The sequence below is a fragment of the Lathamus discolor genome, chromosome 6 (assembly GCF_037157495.1).
Source record: "Lathamus discolor isolate bLatDis1 chromosome 6, bLatDis1.hap1, whole genome shotgun sequence".
Lineage (NCBI taxonomy): Eukaryota > Metazoa > Chordata > Aves > Psittaciformes > Psittacidae > Lathamus > Lathamus discolor.
The window spans coordinates 86,323,415-86,343,612 of record NC_088889.1 but is presented as its reverse complement, the minus strand read 5'-3'; the positions used below and the strand labels follow the sequence as shown (position 1 = coordinate 86,343,612).

General features: G+C 41.1%; 2 protein-coding genes across 12 annotated transcripts in view; one reads left to right on the top strand and one right to left on the bottom strand.

Moving 5' to 3' along the window:
• GPR146 (G protein-coupled receptor 146) overlaps positions 1 to 5,954 on the bottom strand; it is a 52,589-nt gene extending 46,635 nt beyond the window's left edge. Inside the window, exon 1 of the mRNA XM_065684454.1 lies at positions 5,422 to 5,954. The gene's annotated coding sequence lies outside the window, so the exon portion shown is untranslated. The remainder of the gene's footprint in view (positions 1 to 5,421) is intronic.
• C6H7orf50 (chromosome 6 C7orf50 homolog) overlaps positions 1 to 20,198 on the top strand; it is a 134,092-nt gene that overhangs the window by 91,829 nt on the left and 22,065 nt on the right. For 10 of the 11 annotated variants that reach the window (XM_065684459.1, XM_065684457.1, XM_065684456.1 and 7 more), the window contains one exon: positions 12,487 to 12,662. In XM_065684459.1, the coding sequence (XP_065540531.1) occupies positions 12,487 to 12,662 (176 nt within the window). Of the gene's footprint in view, positions 1 to 6,311; positions 6,331 to 12,486; positions 12,663 to 20,198 lie in introns of those variants that run through there. The other variant, XM_065684466.1, reaches the window with a different exon arrangement.

Here is a 20,198-nt window from a genome sequence, read left to right as displayed (position 1 = left end):
TCCAGTGGAAGGTGAGAAAGGAAGAAATCAGAGCTCTCTGTAATGACATTAAGCTTTTAGGCATATAGACAACTTAAATGGACTCACAGCTGCTTAACATATGCCCTCTGCTTGAACTCGTTTTATCACTTGGTATCTGACTTCTCTCAACATATAAAAAGTTGATGTGATTGATGGTTGGTTATACGGTATTTGTCAGAGTGAACTGAATCATTATGTGTATAGATTCAAGAATATAGAAAAATAAAGCTGAAGGAACAGCAACAAAAAATCTGACATTTTTTCCATTCATTAAGCTTACTTAAAGCAGCTCTTTTTGTTTGCTGGAGTCAGTGCTTGCTGGGTTTTCTAAGCAGCAATTGCTGAGTGATTTAAAGTACATCTCTGCTCTTTTGTTTGGATTTCATTTGTGAAACCATTTAGAGTTATAAAACTGTCAACTTAAGAACGTTCTATGTATTTTGCCAGTGGGGGCCTCATGTATGCAGAGTTTATGTTCTTCTCTCCATTTTGTGTGCCGTTCTCATTCTCCAGTATATATCACCATTCTTCGGGTTGGACATTAGAATCAGCTCCGTGGCTTGCTTTAGAGCAGCAGGAGTTTTCAAAGTAATTATGAAGTGGCATCTTAGGTTAGTCGTTAGATAAACGAATGTAGAATGTAGAAGATGTTAATGACCTTATCTCGCCCTTGGCCAAGCCTAGCCTAGCAGAGTAGTAACAGAAGGCTCTGCTGATGCTTAAAAACATATGAAATTTAGAAGGCCTGACTGCAACTAGAACTGAGTCATGCATCTAAACATTAGAAAGCATAGACCAGAACAGTTATGTTAATTACAGTAGTTACAACACTGTATGGCAGCTTTCTGAACTCTGATTCCCTAAAATAACTACCAGCGGAGAGTTGAAAAATGTTATGCAAACTGTATTACTTTTGCTTGCTATGTTTCTCTCCTGCAGAATTCCTCAGCCTTACATTGTGTGGAAGCTGTAGGGCCCAGGTCTATCATTCTACACAGCAATCCATCTCTTGTGGACTTCCTAGTGCCTTACTTCCAAAATAAGCAAACACCACCAACACCTTGTGCTGTGCTGCTTTTACAGGGATATCTTTCAGTGTGGTCTGATGAAATACAAGCAAGTTTTATAGGGTATTTTTACTAAACAGTCAACAGGTTTTAATTTAGGGTCTTAAATCGTAATTGGTTTTCAATTTTCTGCTCTGCCTCCCAAAAGCGTAATGAGGGCACACCTGATGCTATAAAATCCAGATGTCATTTCAGTATTCCAGGACTGTGTGATAAGTTTGGAGAGCCTAAGAGTTAGTATCATAGATGTATAGTTAATCAAGGTTGCTCACAAGAACAGAAAGAATGTAAAGCATTGCTAAATAAACAGGGTTTGGCCATGGGTTGCACTTTAATTTCAGAGACTTTCAAAATGCTGAAATATGGATGGAATTCCTACTGGTTGTGTTTAATGAGACAGAACTAATGGTACTTGGTCATTGTGATTGGAAGAGCAGCAAGCAGACCTGAAAGAAAGCTACATCGTGTAACTTGTGCCAGCTCTTAGAAGTGTTATTCCTTTACCTTTCTTCTTCAGACATCCTAAGCCAGAATGTTCAATGGGAACTGAACTGTACATGAGATACAAGTGGAGCTTTGTAGTACTTGCTTCTTTAAACAAGTTCAGATTCTGCATACAGGTGTTCAAAGGTCTATTCATGGAAATTATATACATTTACAAGATTAATAATTTCACAGAAATTAATTGTCACAATCTGAATCACCCATCTCTGGTTATCACTGGGCACAAAGTCAAATGCAAAAATCTGTAATGTCCGTCATATCCATTCCTTATTTTTTGTTAAGACTTCTCTCTTTTCATACCCAAACTTCAGGTCCAATTCTCTGTCTCCCAAACCATTTATCCTACTGTAAAGCAAATCAAGTGGCAAGACAAGAGTTGAGGTTGTTGATAGACTGGTGCTCAGCTGTTATGGTATGAATGTACAGGACAGTTGAGGGGCTGCTTGTGTTCTGGGTGTTGCTGTAGGTGTCTATTTTAGGGTTGTTGAATCATGAATGGAAACATTCTGCTAACGAAATGAATCCTGCCCACTCCATCTTCCTGAGTGTCTCCTTCTGGGTCTCATTCATGACAAACTGGAGATTGCCTGTTCCTGCATACGTGTGTGTGTAGTTGAGGTATATGCAAGTGTGTACAAAATAGTTCTGGAATATTTAGCTGGGTTTTCCTAAAGATGTTAGTTTAGCAAACTACAAGTGATGCTGGTTTTATTGAATAAGAAATTAATGAATAGAACGTTTGTTGAGGTCTAGGAGAATACAGAAGGTTTGAAAGTAGAGTGTATATACACGAGGACATTAATTCCCTCTAGGTATAGATCCTGTTGTACTCTAGAGCTCAAGCGAATGATAACTTGTTGGTAAAGAGGTATGAAATTTTTTGCATGTTTTGATGGCTTTTTTGTTTTTAACAACATTTGAGTTAAACGTAAGGTTTCCTGTTTGAATTGTAAGGAAAGCCACCTTTCCTAGGGATTGATATCCATGGATTTTTCATTTAATAACTAGTGTTCTGCTTCGCCAGCTTTTCCCATGGGTGGGGGAAAATTGTACCTTCTCCAGCTGTATGTTTAATTATGTTCCGCTTTTGAGTCAGAATGGGCATGCAGCAGAGAAGCTGTCAATTTGAGACTGAGCAAACTAAATACACGCAGCTGAGTGAACCCAGTACTGTGACATGAACCACTGGTGTAGATAGGAAAGGAGATACCTTGAAGCTTTACAGTATCCAAGAAGTGTCAGATCATATTTGTTTGAAAGGGGTGGCAGCACTCTTTTTCCACCAGCACAGACACCGGTATTGTGTTTCACCCAACATGGGCTACCCAAGTGGTTAGCAGACCCTGATGTTTGCACTTTTATCATTGAATTTCAGCATTTTTGGATAAGCATTCTGCTTTCTCTGTAGAATTCCAGCTCTTTCCCCTCATGAAGATTTTGATAGGTGAGATTAAAAGAATGTTTATTCTTCCACCTTTAAACTCATTTAATCTGCTTTGCTGACTGTTGCAAAACCTTATATACTGCTTTCAAAAAGCTCTTTTACCAATAAAAGTGGCTGTAAGGACAAGTAGCATGAGCTGTTAGGAGCTTTTAACTGTGGTGCAGATGTGATTTGGTTTTGAGGATGAAGTACTGTTGATCTGGACTTGATAGACTAGTAGAAATAGGAGAAGTAGATTCCCATTGGTTCTATTTTGTTGTATCCAACTCAACATGGGATTCTTCAAGATCTCCATACTCTAAAGGAAGAGTCTGAAGGACTGGGTCACTGTTTAGGGAATCTCCTTTAATAACATTGTGTGACTGAAAAACGTTGACAGGTCTTGCTTTGAGTTGTGACTGCCAGAATATCTGGTTTTGGTCAAAACTTCTGAACGAGAAAACACTTCTATGTTGTGTGTTTGAAAAGAACACATTCCATTATCAGGAGATGCTGTGGAAACTCAGACCCCCAAGCTTCTGAAAAATGCATTACTGAACAAAGATACCCTGCACTCTGCTTTAAAGATAATATTTACATTTCCTGCTGAGGGAGTAATGGGGAGGAATATCATTTGAGCTTGAGAATTTGGGTACGAGTGATCTGCATTGTCTGAGTCTCACCTAAGCTTTCCTTGTTTGAAATTTCAAGTAAAGACTTCAGTGAGTTCCTCTGCATAAGGATAAATTTAGCTCCAAGAGCAGTGCAAAACAGACTTGTTGGTTGGTGTGGGAGTGATTGCTGTGATTCCTGAGCTATGAAGGTGCTGTCATTTCTGCAAAGCATCTGTGCAGGGGCAGGCAAGACATGGAACAGCTTTCGTAAAGGTGGATCATGGGTCTGTGGATATGCCCAAAAACTCATATGGGGCTGTATTTTGTTAGGAATCACAACTTTGCTTTTTTGTTGTAAATTATTGGTTTTTAATGACACCTTCAGGTATAATTTTGTGGTTGTTTTGTGTGAAGAGTTCAAAACTGGACTGATAAAATCAGCGTAAAAACTTCTTACTATTTAAATCCAGCCTCAGCTATTTTTGTAGCTTGATCAGAACACTTCATGCTTTAAAAATGCTTAAACATCTGCAAAAAAGAACAGTCCCTTATGGAGGTGTTCTTCAGGTCACTGTTCAAGTGTGTGGGTCATTTCCATTTCCATGTGGTTTGAAAATCATAAAATCACCCTTAACAGGCTGTTTTTTCTAAAGGAAGAGCAACATTGCACCTGCAGAAATACATATGCACTTGCTGCACTGAGTTCTTGCGTTCTCTCTGCTGGAACTGAAATGGAGGAGATGCTGGGAAGCCTCATCTTTAGCATCAGAGTCATCCAAAATGTGTACCCTGCGGGTTTGGGATAATGAGGTGCCGAAACATTGAGTGGAAGTGGAGGCATCCCGTCCCTCCTCAGCTCTCTGTGGCAGTGAGCATGTCTGTTGCTGTCAGCACCTAATGGTGACCAGCATGGAGGGGGCAAGCATGGTTGCTCTTGCTCCACAGGCATCTATTTATTATCTGTTCCAGTGAATTCCTGCCACTGCTGGAAAAGAGATGTAGCTCTCATCATTTCTGCTTGCCTTGCAGAAAGGCAGGCTTTGATTTCACCCTTCATGTCTCACTGAAATCTAGATAAACAGTCTGAAGTTGACTAAAAACTTGAGCAGAATGTTGTGATCTACAGCTGTGATTGTGTCTTTGCCATTCTGATAGGGGTATCTGTATAAGAGCTGCATGCACAGGGTCATGTCAGAATATCACATGCTGGGTAATACCATGTCAGTCATTCCTGAACAGTGTGCCAGAAATCCCCCTCGGCTGTTTTAACAAGTAGCTTTTTGACAAAACAATCAGACAAGCCCTTGTGCATGCACGTTGCTCTAATTCATGGTACAGTTCAGCCCATGGAGCTCGGTGCAAGTATGTACTGTATGTGGCTGCTATGGTGATTAAAATACATAAATAAAATAGATAAATATGGACCATATTAGAAATTCATTACTGGCACTCTCTCAGATCGCAGTCAGCTCCAGCGTGTGGTGTCAGTCGTGTTCCCTTGCTCTGAGCGAGCCCTCCTGGCCCCGGAGCAGGAGCTCCTGGAGGGGCTAGACTTGTTCTACCTTGTCAGCTAGCAAATTCAAGGCAAAAACGGTAAACAAAGGGCTTTTGTGCCTGTTTTATAGCTCAGTGAGGATTAGTGGCAGGACATGTTTTCAGATGGGACAAGCTTAGTGTTAATGTGCCTGAGGTTAACGAGAGAGGACATGGGGCAATCTGTAGAGGCGGAAGCAGAAAGGTCTCCCTCAGTGTTGGACGTGGTACAGAGTGCGACAGAAGTGGTTCTGCTTACCTGGGTCAGTGCGTCGGTCACGTGTTCCCAACGTTCCGGCTGCTTTAGGATGTGGATTGTGCCGACCTCAGGAGCTTGCTTGTAGCCCTTCCCACAGATTCAGAGGTGCCCTCCGCCGTGGTGGACATCCTAGCCTGCACGTGGGCTCTGGCTGAATCAGATTCTTGCTTTTCTTCCCCCTCTCACCTTTTAGCATTCTCCAACCGTAAAATCCGTCTCTTTCCTGAAATGCAGCACGATGCACTTGTCCGGTGAAGTTTGTCCAGGCAGGATTCAAATTCCAAAAAAGCCTTAAATTTCCTTCGTGCCGGGGGGAGAGCAAAGATAGGGAGGCGAAGGAAAGCGCTCGCTTCCTTTAAATCCCCACCAGCGTCTTCCCAGTGCTGGAAGCAAAGTAGCTTGTCATGGTGATCTTCAGAGTCTAACTTTAGGGGGGAGGGAGAAAGTGGAAAGCAAACTGAATGCTGTAGTGGAGATTTCTCTCTTCCCCCACTGGGCCCCTTGCCGACTGTTTTTATTGATTTCAATCACTGGAGGCTAGCTGGCTCTCAGAAGAAACACTGTGTAATGTGTTCTTTCCTGGCTTTCATTAAAGAAACTCAATGCAGTGCGGTCACGCTGCCGAGCTCGCCTGGCAACCTGCCTACACCCTGTGGTACCTCTTTCATTGGAGGAGCTCGAGCTCGTGGTTTGGGGAGGTTTTATTTTTTATTTATTTATTTTTTTATGTAATTCTCCAGCAAGGATTTCAAAACCGGCCTCCGCTCGGCTCCTGCCTCCTCTCGCAGCCCAAAGCCTGTTTCACCTTCAGAAGAAATCAGCAGCACCCCTAAAGCAGACGACTTTGGTGGCGATGAAAACACCGAGCGCTGCGACAGCCTCGTGCTCCTTCTATTAAAATTCCTCCGTGTGTGTTTCTGGGGACGGGTTAAAAGGGCTGTGTGTGAGCCGCAGGGATGTGGATACCAATGATTTCCAAGGGGTTTCCTTTTTGTAATTCCATCTTCTCCCGATTGGTGAATATGGGTTAATTAATGGGAAGAGGGAAAGCAAAAATCCTCCAAAAGATACGTGAGAATTCCTGGCAGGCTGTAGTTGCAAATGAAGCAAAACTGCATTCCCCAAGCCTGCAGTCGCGGTGATGTCTTAAATACTTCTGTTGTGTTCAGGACTGTGATACTGGTGGGGGAAAATGAGAAACAAAACGTGATACTAATTTATGCTGTAGATCTTAATCTACTACAGTATGTATTTTATAGGAGCAGGCAAGCTAAAAAGTGGAATTCAACAGAATAGATTTACAGAAATCCTGTTGTTCTGTGTGCTTATACAGGCTTTCATTTAACTTAGTAAATTGTTCAATTTCTTCTTACACAGCAGTTTCTAATGATAACACTTTATGTGCACTTCAGAATTGGCTATAGATCTGTGAAACATGTAAAGATCACATAGATGTGAATTAAGCCACGTTTCAAGCTAATGAAGGTGCATCTATTCTCAATTACAGCTGCAGATTTCACATGCTACCTGATTACTTGTGCTTGTGAGGTGCCATGGCTGTGTGCACAAGGATGCTTAAAACCCCCCAACATTTACACAGCTACTAAAAGAATCCTTTCCTGGATCAGAAAGATAAAAAGCCTGTTCTTATTTAAATCTGGCTTCCTGCAGAACTTGTTTGAGGCTTTTCTGCCCAGGTTGCACCTACAGAAACCTTTCCAAATCAGGGTAAGGTAAATAATTCCTGGTCTTTATGTTGTGAGGAGTCGAGATTCTAAAACCACCTCACTTCTATGGAAAAACCTTATGTTTTTCGTTGAGCAATGCATAATTTTTCCAAAATCTTCTTCTGTGAGTGCTACAGGCATGATGCAAGGAGGAACTTCTGCAAATGTTACTTTTCATTCAAAACATGCTTTTGGCATGCTAATGAAATTTCATCTGCCCTCTCTGGTCATACTTCTTTTCAGAAGGTGCTAAATGATAGAAAATAGTTCTTTAAATTTAATATGGCCGTGAACTATTTGATGCAAATTCTATAGCTGTTGTCATAGCACAGTTCTTTTGGAAGCCTCAGATAGTAAATCATTTATCTAAAGGTTTGCCAGCCTTTCTTCTTTGTAGGTTTTGAACGCTGTTTATAGATCCCGCTTTTTGTTTTCAAGCTGGCAGATGGCCAGTTATTTATCTGGGATCAAATGTACTGTGTAAGACAGAAACAGGACGTTTTGCATGCTTCTATCATGCTCAGGGCATTTTTGGGGCAAAAGGCTGCTTGTCAGCGAAGCCATTACATGACTGGTCGGTAGCTCCACGTCAGCTCTTGGTCAGTGAACAAAGCCCCTTTTGACATTTCTCTGTATTAAAAGTTACGAAATAACATGAACATAATGACCAAACAAGGTGGTACAGTGCTCCTACTAGGAATTAAGCCATGTCATCCATTTCCACCTCTTTCTCCTTGGAGTTCAGAAATTTGATGCCCTTTTTATACATTTGTCAGTCACGTTATAATTTACTCCTCTGAATTTCTGATATTGCCTGCTTTGCTGTTGTACAGACTTGTGTGGCTGCGCTGGTAGGAAAGTCTGTTGGCTTTTGGAGGAGCTGGATTCACTGGTACTAATAAGTAGTAAATTTGGTGTTGTGGCTTGGTCTGTGGTTACTGCTGTAGGTTTGGCAGAGGAGCTGAACCCCTGAGCAGGCGGAAAGCTCAGACGGACCTACATAGACGAATCCCAAAGGCAGATTTGTAATAAATGAGTATTCAGTTCATTGTGGGATTTCTTCAGAGTTTCTGACTCTGTCAAGCTTATTCTTTGCTGGCAGCAGAAAACTGGGGATGCAAATTTAGGAGGTTTTGGAAGTGATGAGCCAGAAGGAGGAACAGAAATCTTTAGAAGATGTCTTCAATTTTACTCAAGTATAGAGCCAAGAACCTTTGGGTAACTATGAATCTGGAAACAGATTTAAAAATGCACTTATTGCTCTGCTGAAACATAATACAATTAGTGTGCTGTTAATACCATCTTGGTACTGGTTACCCAGCTATTATAGTTCATAGTTCATTCTGGCACTAAAAGCTTTTATGCAGATGCAGTCTCTGAAAAGCTTCATCTGTTTGGTTTTGACACTCTTTCTTTTGCAGAAAAAGGGGTCAGGTAACTGCAAGAAATCCTGTTTGGGGTACATCTTTCTGCCAGGTTCTCTTGCAGTTATTTTTCTCTGTTCTGAATCGCTTAGCAAGCACTGCTTTACACTGTGAAATGCTTTACTTCAGTTTGAGGTGGCTCCCCCTTTGGTACGGGTAAGCTCATTGCTGAAGATCACCTACAAAATGTTTTAAATGTGTGCAGTATTTCCACATTATAAAGAATAATGGCAACCTTTAACTGGTATCTAAAAGTGCCACAGCTGAAGCCTCCAGATATTTTTAGTTGATGTCTTAGGCTATTTGCAGGATATTACTGTGTTTACATACAATTCAGAAATTTAGAGGCTGGCGCTGATGAAGGGCACTGTGTTGGCAGTCACAGCTCTTTGTATGCAGATGGATGTGGTATAGTATGAACTTTGGTGTGTCTGAGCTGACATCTCCATACCCTTGCAAAGGTGACATGGGTTTTTATAAGCGTGAGCGTTAAAGATTTGGGGGTCTGTCTTTTACTCACAATATGGCATCCAGTGGCAATACCCCTTTTAGCACCTTTTCAGGGCTTCTGGAAAGTTTCCAAGTGGAAGACTCCCACCTCCTTAATCACCAGAGAACACTGGCCCTCCTCTGAATGTCATTCATTCAAGTGTGCTGACCTAGCCTGACCCTGTTTAGATTGAGATCTAATGAGCCCACGATCCAAGGTGGTGTGGTAGCTCTCAGCAGGTTTTGCAAATAAGCAAGTGCAGTGTTTTTCTGGATGCATGTGGTTTAAATTTATCGCATCAATAAACAAGTGTCTCACGCTCAAATATGGACTTTACAGTGTTGTAGTTAAGACTAAATGGTAGCTCTACAAATTGTGATGTCACTTTATAAATATAGAAGGAGACAACGTGGAATATTTATGACCTCAGAACAATGAAGTGCTGTTGGTTGGGGTTTTTTTAATTTAAATAATGATATAATACTTAAATTCTTAATCCAAGTGGATTACAAACTTTGGACATACTAATGGTTCCGCTAAAGCAAAACTGAAAAATAAGGCCATTGATTTAAATAAGAGAGATGCATCAGTAGAGTATCATAACAGAGATCATCCAAGCTAAAGTAAATACAACTAGGCTTTAAATCCCAGTGAAATGTTTGGTTTTGTTTTCTTCCGAGTCCCAGGTTTTGGGGAAGGCTGGTTTTGGTTGTGTTATTCTTTTATGAATTGTTATAAAACTACCCTCAGCTTCAGTGGAGAATGTGCCACCAAATGTAGGTGGTTTATGAAGCACATAAAAATTGAGGCTTTCAAATAAAAAACCAGTCGAGGACAGATTGTGGTACGTACCGCTGGATTAATCAAGTTGGCATGGATGGATAAAAGTGCAGTTGCAACTAGAAAAGCTGTCTGAGCTGTAGGGTTGCAAGCGCTTTCACAGTCTGTGTGCTGGGAGTCCCAAATAGAAGCCTGATGAATCCGATTTTCCTTGGATGATGCTGAGGGCTAACAGAAGGGACTGTAAATCCTAACTCTTTCATGCCCAGGACAGCACCAGCCCCACAGGGAGAACAGTTCTCTTGTTTCAGACAGCCCACAGTTGCATCCACTGCGATGCTGGAAACAAATGTTGTTAGGGCTCGGTATTTATGTTGGGACCTACAGGGAGGGAGCAACTTGTTTTGTTTTTAATGGAGCGGTCGGCGAGAGGGATAAAAAGCTTTTTGCTAATGCCAGGAATGCGGGGGGGAAGGGAAGGTACAGAGATACGCATTTACTGTAAGTATGAAGCAGCAGAGGCCTCTTTATCAGGCCAGCTCTAATGATGTGCCACAGTCACTTTATTTGAAAGCTTCATGGCGCACAGAAAAGTAAACAAATTCATTACATGATTTTTAAAAGAAGATTAACCGTAGTGTGTCGTCTGTTGGACAGCTGCTGCAGTCGTCTTCTACAAACACTTTATAGATGACCACCCTCAGTGTTTCCCTGGGCTTTGCGCGGCTGCGTTGTTGTTTTAGTAAGGACCAGGGTGGCTTTTCAACTGAAAACGTTGCTTCCTGTATAACAATTACATACCTGCCTTCACCCTAAATGTTATTTTATTCTCGGCATGAGTTAGAAAATGTCTTCTATGTAAATGCAACATGTTGGGTTTTTGCATGTTTTTGCACAGGAATACTGGCTTTTCCATAAAAGTAGCTTGCAAGTATTTTAAACAAAAAAAAAAACCCCAACCTTCTAAATTCTCTTTACCATCCCATGCACAGTTGTTCTAAACTGCTTTATTGGCCTTTTTTGGTCTTTGAAAACAGAAAGTTGAAAAGATGGGGCAATCTAAAGCTAGACAATACTTGAATTGACACTGAACAAATATTAGTCTTCAGCAGGTGTCTTTGTGTTCAGGTATTGCCTTGTGTAACTACCCTTTGCTTGAACGTCAGCAAGATTACTGTTAAGAGCAACATGTCAGGTTTTTCATTTGGAAGCCCTCAACTAACACAAATTGATATAACACTGAAGATTTTTGAGTTTATACAGTGGCTTCAACCACTTTTTCCATACAGCAGTTGATCTTGTGCATTCAGGTTTCAGTTATGGTTTCCTAGTACAGGTGAGGAGGGAGCAGGAAGAGGAGGAAGAATGTTTCTCTCCCACTCAGCTTTGCCTCTATGGGTTTCCAATGCTCTAGCAGAGGTCCTCACCTGGCAAGTACAATGCAAGTAAAGCTGCTGTATCTGAACTAAGTCCACTCTGTGAACAAAATTATTGTTCTTGGAGGTGGTGGTTAAATGCCTTTATCTTCCCCAGTCTTGGGATGTGAGATGCCAACACAGCTGCTGTAGGCCTGGGTGGTTTCTTCAGATTGCCTCGCTTGTCTCTATATGTATACTCCATCAGTTTGTAGCTGAAGTGTCTGAGGGACATGCAGATTTGGCGGAAACACCACAAAATGTACTGTATTTATTTTGAGCAGAAGAATTACAGATTTAAATAACAAACACTCATGTGCAATCTCCCATTATTCTGTCCCTGTCATATGGTAGTCTGCTTGAAAGCCCATTTGTGTACAGATAAGGTAGACATATCCTGGGCCACCTTACATCCATGCCGTTTCCACTGCTGTCAGTGGGTACTTTTTCCCTACCCAGAGATCCCATTTTCTTACAAATATAGCCTGGCCTTGCAAGAAGCTGTCCCTTGCTCAGGTTGTCTTATTGACCCTGGTACAACTGTTGCTGAACAAGTGGATTAATTAATGGAGTTATTCATAAATCATTACTGTCCTTGTGCATACCTTTAGCCTGCATTTTATGGCAGGGTCTGACCACGGAGGTGGCTGAGAAGCACCTTTGATACCTTTGATGAAGGTATCAAAGTTTTCTTTGGGACTCTCTGAGATCTGTAACTATCATATAAACTAAGAATTATCACCACCCATCTTGGACTTAGAAATATCTAAAAGCAAGACCAGTACAGTTAAAGAGTTGTTTGAAGAATTCCATACTTCTTTGGTTGCTTGGTTGCTACTGGGAGGTAACGCAGAAGAGATGGCTTCATAGTGTCCAGATCCCTCCTGCTTCCCGAGGTACATAGGGCTGTGCACAACCAATATTAGGTGTGTTTAATATATAGCTAGAAGGTGCTCTGGTTACTGTACTGCTGAAAACAGTAGAGTCATCTGGAGAGGGCAGTTCTAAGACTCCTTCAAGTACAATATTTACAGTCCTGTGAATTGAGCAGAGTAAAGAGGTGATGGAAGTATAATGAACAGTAAAATTGTGAACCTTGAAGCTTCTGGTTTTAAGTATTACCTGTGTCCTTTCATTGCATATGCAAAGTAGGCATAATTGCTTTTATGCATATTTTTTTCACTTTCCTACAGAATTATTAATGCTTGATTTAAATGTTTTTTTTTCAGGCAACAGAAGAAGAGGAAGAACTTACTGCAGAGGAGAGGAGGAAACTGGAAAGAAAATTAAAAAAAGAGCGCAAGAAGAAGGAAAAGCAGCTGATGAGGGAAGCTGGGATCCCTATTAAAAAGGTGGAGCCCAAAAAGCAGACGGGATCTGAGCTGGCTCTGGCCTATTTAAGCAGGTAGGACTAGTAAAACCACTGCAGGTGCTCCCCACAGGGGTAAGATGTAAACTGTGCCAGAAATCCAGAACAAGCTGGACCAAGTAATAACACATTAAAAGGAAATTGCTGCAGTTAAGTATTAAGTTAATGTTTCATCTGAGTTGACACCCAAGCATACAGTTGATCACCCTTTTGTATTTATATCACAGGAAAACCTGAGAGATGTTAAGTATGGTGCAAACATTTTATAGAGAAAGACAGCTCCTGTCTTTCTGATCATGTAGTTGATACATAAATACCACTGGGTTAGCTGCACTTACAAAGATGAAAGGCACGTTGCAGAAAAGATTGCACTGAGGAAATCAGTTCTGTTTCTGGAATGCACTGTTCTAAGCAAAGGAGTTCTAGTTGTTCTCTTTATATAAGCAAATTGCATGAAGTGGTTGAGCATTACGGAGTCTGAATGTAACCGCCTGCATGATGTTTAGATATTTGCAAATTAAAATGGGATTATGCTGCTATTTTAAAGTTAACAAAGGACAATGCCTTATTTTTGCGTACCAAAGTATACATCAAATATAGTGGCTGATTTCAGAATGCAAGCAATTACTTCATTTAAGTTATTTAGAATACTCAGTATTCCACCATAAAGCAAAGCCTATGGTTAAACTGAAGAACTACAGCAAAGCATTCACAGTACCCTACAGACAGTAAGAGGTCATGTATAAACAGGACAAAAGTGCTTATTTTTTTCCAAACTGCAAAATATGCCCGCTCTGTCAGACTTCCAGCAGGCTGGTGTGTTACAAATAGCGTTTTACCCTATGGAGTAATTCCAGGGTCGCATCTCTGGCCATGCTCAAAACTGTAGCATCCAGACAGTCTGAATTGTTACTTACCACTCTCAGTGGGGAGGGAGGAAATTAATTGCATTCCAGGCAGAGGGACACGTGCATTTTTGTTGCATAACCCACAGCATGCAGTGATAGCAAAATGACAATAATATTTTTGATCTGGAAAACAGCTGGAGGAGTTCACCACTGGTTTGAACTGCAAATGGATTGACAGTCGGCTTTGAACCGTCTGCTCAGACTGTACTCTGGTATATGTGCTAGTTAGTGGTGGGTCTCTAGATTACGGATTTCTGGTCTGGGAAGCAAAGGAACAAGCTGTAGGGTTTTGCTTGATATTCCACTGTTATTTGGAAGGAAGAAATTCTTTACTGTAAGAGTGGTGAGGCACTGGAATGGGTTGCCCAGGGAAGTTGTGAATGCTCCATCCCTGGAGGTGTTCAAGGCCAGGCTGGACAGAACCTTGGGTGACATGGGTTAGTGTGAGGTGTCCCTGCCCATGGCTGGGGGGTTGGAACTGGGTGATCTTAAGGTCCTTTCCAACCCTAACTATTCTATGATTCTATGCTATTACTTGTATGGACTTTTCACCTTGTTAGGTGAGAATATATGAAACTGTAATTGAACTAATATTTGAACCAGTTTAACTCCAGAGTTTAACTTAACCTGTACCAAATGACCTTGAAATAGCAAACCTACTATATCATTTGAACTTGTAATATACAGTTCAAGGGCTATATGTACAGCAGTAGGTTGTGAGGCATTGTTTCAGCAACAGACAGTTTGAATTTTGTGGACTTAACAGGGACAGTCATAAGATGCTGAACTGCCAAGCAAACATAACCATAGACTCTGTTCTAGCCCGAAACATGCTGAGGCCATCTTCCACCATTGTAAATTACAGAAAAATAGCTTAATCCTTTCATACCGCAGATGTTTTTTCAGCCCAGCAAGACTGAAAACAGAAACAACTGTATTTAAAGCAACCAGAGAAGTAATGTATTAGCTGGGGAAGGGAAACTAAAATCCAAGCTCTAGAAGTCCATTGCAAAAGCCCCAGCAACTTTAGTGGGTCAGGGATTTCAGTCTACGTGTTTTTGTAGGGCTACGGGCATGAATAATATGTGGGAGGATAGATTAAGTGTATAGATGAAGAGATGAATATAATTGGAAGTAAACAAAAAGGTGCTGTGGGTTTATATTTTGCCCCACCTACAGTAAAAATCCTTACATGCCATAAGGGTTGCTAAGTGAAGTGGCATCTTCATTCCCTGATGACATGTGAATCTCCTGTAGGACAGGTGGAACTTGAAGTACCATATGATGACTGAAAATATCCTTTTTATTTATTAAGAGACTATTTGCTGTATGAGACTACAGCCATATAAGGTGGTAGCCTATGACAGGAAAATATTGGGTTTATTTTAGTGAAATTTGCTTTGATAACTTTAAAAGAAAAATGTTAGAAAGCATTCAGTGAAAGATTTTTTTGTTACACGGACTTTTGACCTTTGCAAGGGAAAATGAAACTTACATTGTAGGCCATACATATATTTAGAAGTAGTGGTTCCCTCAGAATGCAGAATCATCTTTTCTGGTATGTGGAATTCTTCAAGATAAATTTCTGTTTCAAGCAGTAACATCAGGGAGAATTAGCAAGATTTTAATTGGAGGGAATAAAACGTAACTAATAAAAGGAGGGGTCCTGTGCTTATAGAAGGCCCTGCTTCTGCAATAGCTTTGTATGTGCCATTTAAAAAATGAAGTGGGAGTAGCAGGCAGCCCACAGGCAGCACTTCTCGCTTCGCTGAGACACAAAGTGACTGTCAGAAAGATGTGCCTCATCTTTTTAGTTGAGAGGAGTTAATGAAGAGAGCATTAATGGGAGGGAGGAAGGCATGCAGTGTAGGGGGGGCAGGACTGCTAATTGCATACTGCCCTTCCTGACAGCTTTAGGACCAGCACTGCAGCAACAGGGCTGGATTCAGAGTGATGCTTAGCATGAAGAGCAGTGCTAGACCAAAGCACGTGGCTGTCTTTGGTAGCACAGCTGATGTGAGCCCCTGTTGGGGGTCTTTGTAAACCTCCCTGCTGCTGGGCACAGTGTGCTACAAGCTGACCAGTTCTTCCAGTTTTCCAGGTTTGTTATTTGAGTCTAAAACCAAATAATCCTTGATTCCTTGCCAGCCTCCAGAGAGGTCAAGTTATCATTTTGTTGGAGGGCCATCCCAGAAATTGAGAGAGGCTTTTTTCCCCCATTTGTATGGGATGGCCACATGCAGCAGCAGCTGATGCCAGCTGTCAAACTGCAGCCTCCAGCCATATCTGAGCGTGCTGAAGGGTCTCCCTGTTGAGCTGGGTGACATTTAATAGACCAGGCTTTTCAGCTGCTTTCTCATTTGAATGAGACCAGAATGAGCAGGAACCAGGTTTTGTACTCCTGATAAAGGAGAAGCAGCCGAATGGCTCCTGTTGTTTTCCTCTCTTGCTTTCTGTTGACATGTGGGAAAAGGAAAAAGGGAGGAAAAAAATGTCTTTGCTTCACCAATTTTTATCTCACCTTTTCCCTTGATGAGATAAGCTCAGGCAGTTTCCCAATGCAGTTCCGTCTAACGCAGCAATTGTGGCATGCCTGTGGAAATAGAAGAAAGCCTACGACAGTCAGATTCTCCAGCTGGCTGGGGAGCAAAGAGAAAGATCTGAAGATATATAGATGATTAAAAATAGGGAGCTAAAGTGAAGCAGAAAGGTTATATAACTGCAAGAAGGAAAAAAGAAAATGTGGAATAATGAAAAAAATCCAGAGTGGTACTGAATAGAAGAGGGAAAACCTGTAAAATTACTGCAGAGGAATAGGGGAAAGCAGCACTGAGAAAGTGCTAGTGGTTAAATGAAGTGCACAAGTCTCTTCCTTTTAATGATGACATGCCTTTTTTCTTTATGATGATAAGTGATGATTCAGGTTTAAAGCCAAGATTAGAATGTTCATTACTGTGATTCTTAGAAAACAGAAAATAGAAAATCATCTTTTTCTGAGCACTAAGTGCCTTCAAGTGAAAAGATGTTGCAATTCATGAAAATGGTAATTAGACTTAATTATAACCTAACTGACCTTCTGTGGTGTTAAAATGTTGGCGGAACTTGTTTGTCTTGGCAAGCCTCTCTCTCTCTCCTGGAATGCTTCTGTTCTTGTGTTTGGCTTAGAAAGTTCGTTGCTATATGGATCTGCACATATGGTTTTCTCCATCACCCATCAAAGGCTTAGACAGAGATCTGAAAAGATGTCACTGGCAGTATGTGGAATTACAAGATTAATATCAACGAAGGTAGAAGTAATAGATAATATTATCTGGATATTGCTGTGGATTAACTAAGCCTAGAGTTTTATTTATCATGTGTTTAAACTTTAAAAATAAGCTGCTGAAGTATGTTTCTTTTCTTTCTGTAATGGTTTATATTATGCTAGTAATACATGTCAGCAGAATGTTTCCCATGCATTGTTGCTTTGGTTTTCTTTGTAGATCTTACTTTCCCCATCCCTAATTTAAATTTGGGTGAGATTCAGAGAATGTCAGAGATCTTTTTAAAGATGCTCATAAGAATAATACAAAGCAAGGGCACGTTACAGAAGCACAAAAATGAGAGACAGTCAGAATTTCCCATCGAGAGAGGAAACAGTCTGACTCTGCAGAACACAAGGTGGGTTTTGCTGAGTGCAGTGGCAGTGCTGCTGAAAGCAGTGTACAGCCCAGGGCGGTTGTTTATCTGCTGTGTTTGCAGAATAGAAACAGATCCCAGTCCTCCATCAAACTTTATAACAAACAGTGCCAAGCATGGGAGATTTTAAAGCTGGAACATTGTTCTTCCTTTCAAAGAATACAGAAATCTGAGGGGTGGTTGCTATAAGCGTTTATTTTGATACTTTGATATTTGTAATACTATTTCTCTTCTCTAGGTATATATATTATAAATAAAAATAGCATGCTTAAAGTATATCAGATTTTCACTTCTCTTGGACCAGAAGCCATGTGGAGAAGGGCATTAATAAATGGTGGCTTAGTGTTCACTCAGTGTTTGCATCCAAGAAGTTTCTGATTTTTGAAGGAACCAGGAGAGGGTTGTGCTGGGTAGGAAAGAGGGCAGCAACATTTGAGATTTGTGGCTAAACAGCTGAGATGACTGTGGCCCTTTAGGAAATCACAAGACGATTCATCCTACCACATTTGAGGCCAAGTGACTCTACTGGGAGAGCTTCTGAGCAAATACAACCACACTTATTAATGCTGAAAAACAGTTTCTAAATTTAAAGTACATTGAGTGGGCTTGTGTCAGATTTAGTTTGCTTCGTTGATCCACAATATTTTGAAGCTGTTTTTCCTCTCAAAGGGTAAGTATTTTTTAGCTGTGGTCACTTGATGTTTGGTTCTGAACTTATTTAAGTAATTCTTATGCTGCTGGCCTTAATCTTTATTAATTTCAAACTTGCTGATGTTTCACTGTCAATGTCTGAAGTTTTCAGATATCAAAAGTGATTGATGCACTAGAGATGTAAACACACACAGATCTTTTTTCCTCCCTCCAGAGACAGGCTCCTTGGGTTTGATAACAACTAACATTAGCATTTAGTGTCATTTCTCCTTCCCCCACCCTCTGGGATGGAGAATGAGTTTTCTTCCTGATAGGGAGGTGCAGCATACATAAAAGCTCATCAGTTATCTTGAGCTTCATAAAATATTGGAGAACTGCTCAAGTGATGAATCTCAATTAGCCTGTAGCGAAAAATAGTATGTGAACTTAAAGAGAAACCGTTGTAATGAGACACAGCAATGTTACTGAATTCCCTTCAACAGCTGGGCCTTTAAGGTGTCTTGAAAGAACTGCTTTTCCTCAAAGATTAGGGGAATCTTGGTGGAGGCAAGTTTTGCTTTAATAATCATAGGGCTACTTTCTAAAGGTTCTGGGGCAAGCATTAAGTATGGATGTAATTAATCTATTCATACAAGCTTTTAGTCATTTTGTCACATTCATTAGTTCCATAAGAAGCCTCATGAATCCAGAGAGTCAGATACAGGATAAATTTGCATTTGGCGTTGTTCTGCGGCTGTTTTATATGACCTTGGGCAGGCGCTTGCTACTATCTGATTTCAAAGGCTTGCACTTTTCCTAGTACTGTGGAGATCACTGAATTTGTTTTAGCACTTCTCCAACTTTCTGTATCGCTTGACTTTTAATTTCTGCCAGGGCCTGACCTGCCTCTAAGTGGGATTCCTCTCCTTGACCTAAATCAGCATGTCTGTAAAACTGAATGTTTTCCAATTGATGTTAATATTTGGACAGACCTTCCGTATTTTGAAGGAAGCCACTATCTCTGTTTGCAGCAAAGTAGTCTCATGTTATTAAGAGTGACTTACCTTATCATTATCCTGCACTCCCTTGTGTAACTTCAGTACCCCGTGGCATCTGATGAAGCCGCCTCAGTTTGTTTGCAGTTCCCTAGCAGCCCTGGCATTACTCACAAACCCTACAAAGCTCTCTGTTGCAATGCCCACACCTTTCCTATTTTTAGGGTGCTGGTATGCCAGCAGTTATTCTTGTGGGGGTAGGCGGAGATGGCATATTTGCTTCACAGATTTGATGCTGCTTAGGGCTATTCTGTGAGCGCACTCAAGCATACTACCTTCTGCAGAAGGCAAAACTTGCTGTTAGGTATAGGAAGCAGAAAAATTACTCTGCTGCGTTGGACCTGGGACTGAGCAAGGCTTCCTAAATCACTGTATTGCCCCACATTTTGTAAGTAAGTTCTCCCCATCCTGGTGTTTGCATCCCTTACATGGCTTTATCAGTTTTCTCAATCTTGCTGCCCCTTTGGTGAAGCAGTACATCCGTAATCCTTCATCTGTTGCTAGTTCTTCCATACACTGATGTGTTCTGTTGTTCTTCTTTGAACTCCTGTGTCTGTGAAAGTTCTGGAAATGCAAGGCCTGGAAGCAAACATGCTGTTTTGCTGGAGCCACCTTCCAGCTTCACACAGGAGGGACTGAGAGTCTGTGATTTCTTCCTGCTCTCTGTCACTCTGGCTTTGGTCTGTGGCTTACAACTTTGGATTCTTCTTTGAGCCATAGCACATTGAGATTTCACATTTAGTTTGCTGCATACTAAAAACCTTTGGGTTTCTTTTCCCCCCTCAAACTATTACTCAGCTTTGTGTTAATGATAGTGTTGGCATAAACATGCCAGCTATAGCCATAATAATTTTTTCACTGGCTGTAAAAGGGACAGTGCTTCTCATCATACTTCAGCCCGGCTACAGCAAGTCAGATACCCTCCTGTTTCAGAGCTGGCTTTACAATATACATTTCCAGATGTTATTGTTCTCATTATCGTCTTATTATTCAAACCATGCATTTAGGATTCTGTGAATGTCACGTTACACTCTCGGTAATAGCACCATACAGCTTTTGCCTGTTTAATCAAGATGTCTGACGGCAGCCAGACTTGATGATTTTCAGTCCCTATGATACACTCACTGGCTTCTGGATTCACTTTCCTGTATCTTGATAGCAAATGATGCACAGAACTGTGTTGGAGCCATGCCAGTGATTTTCTAACCCCTTCATGACATCCCCAGGATGTCATCTTGTTCAAGGACTGCTTTTAAACTGTTATTAACTTCTTGGTGGGTTAGCTGCTTTTTGTGGTTCTA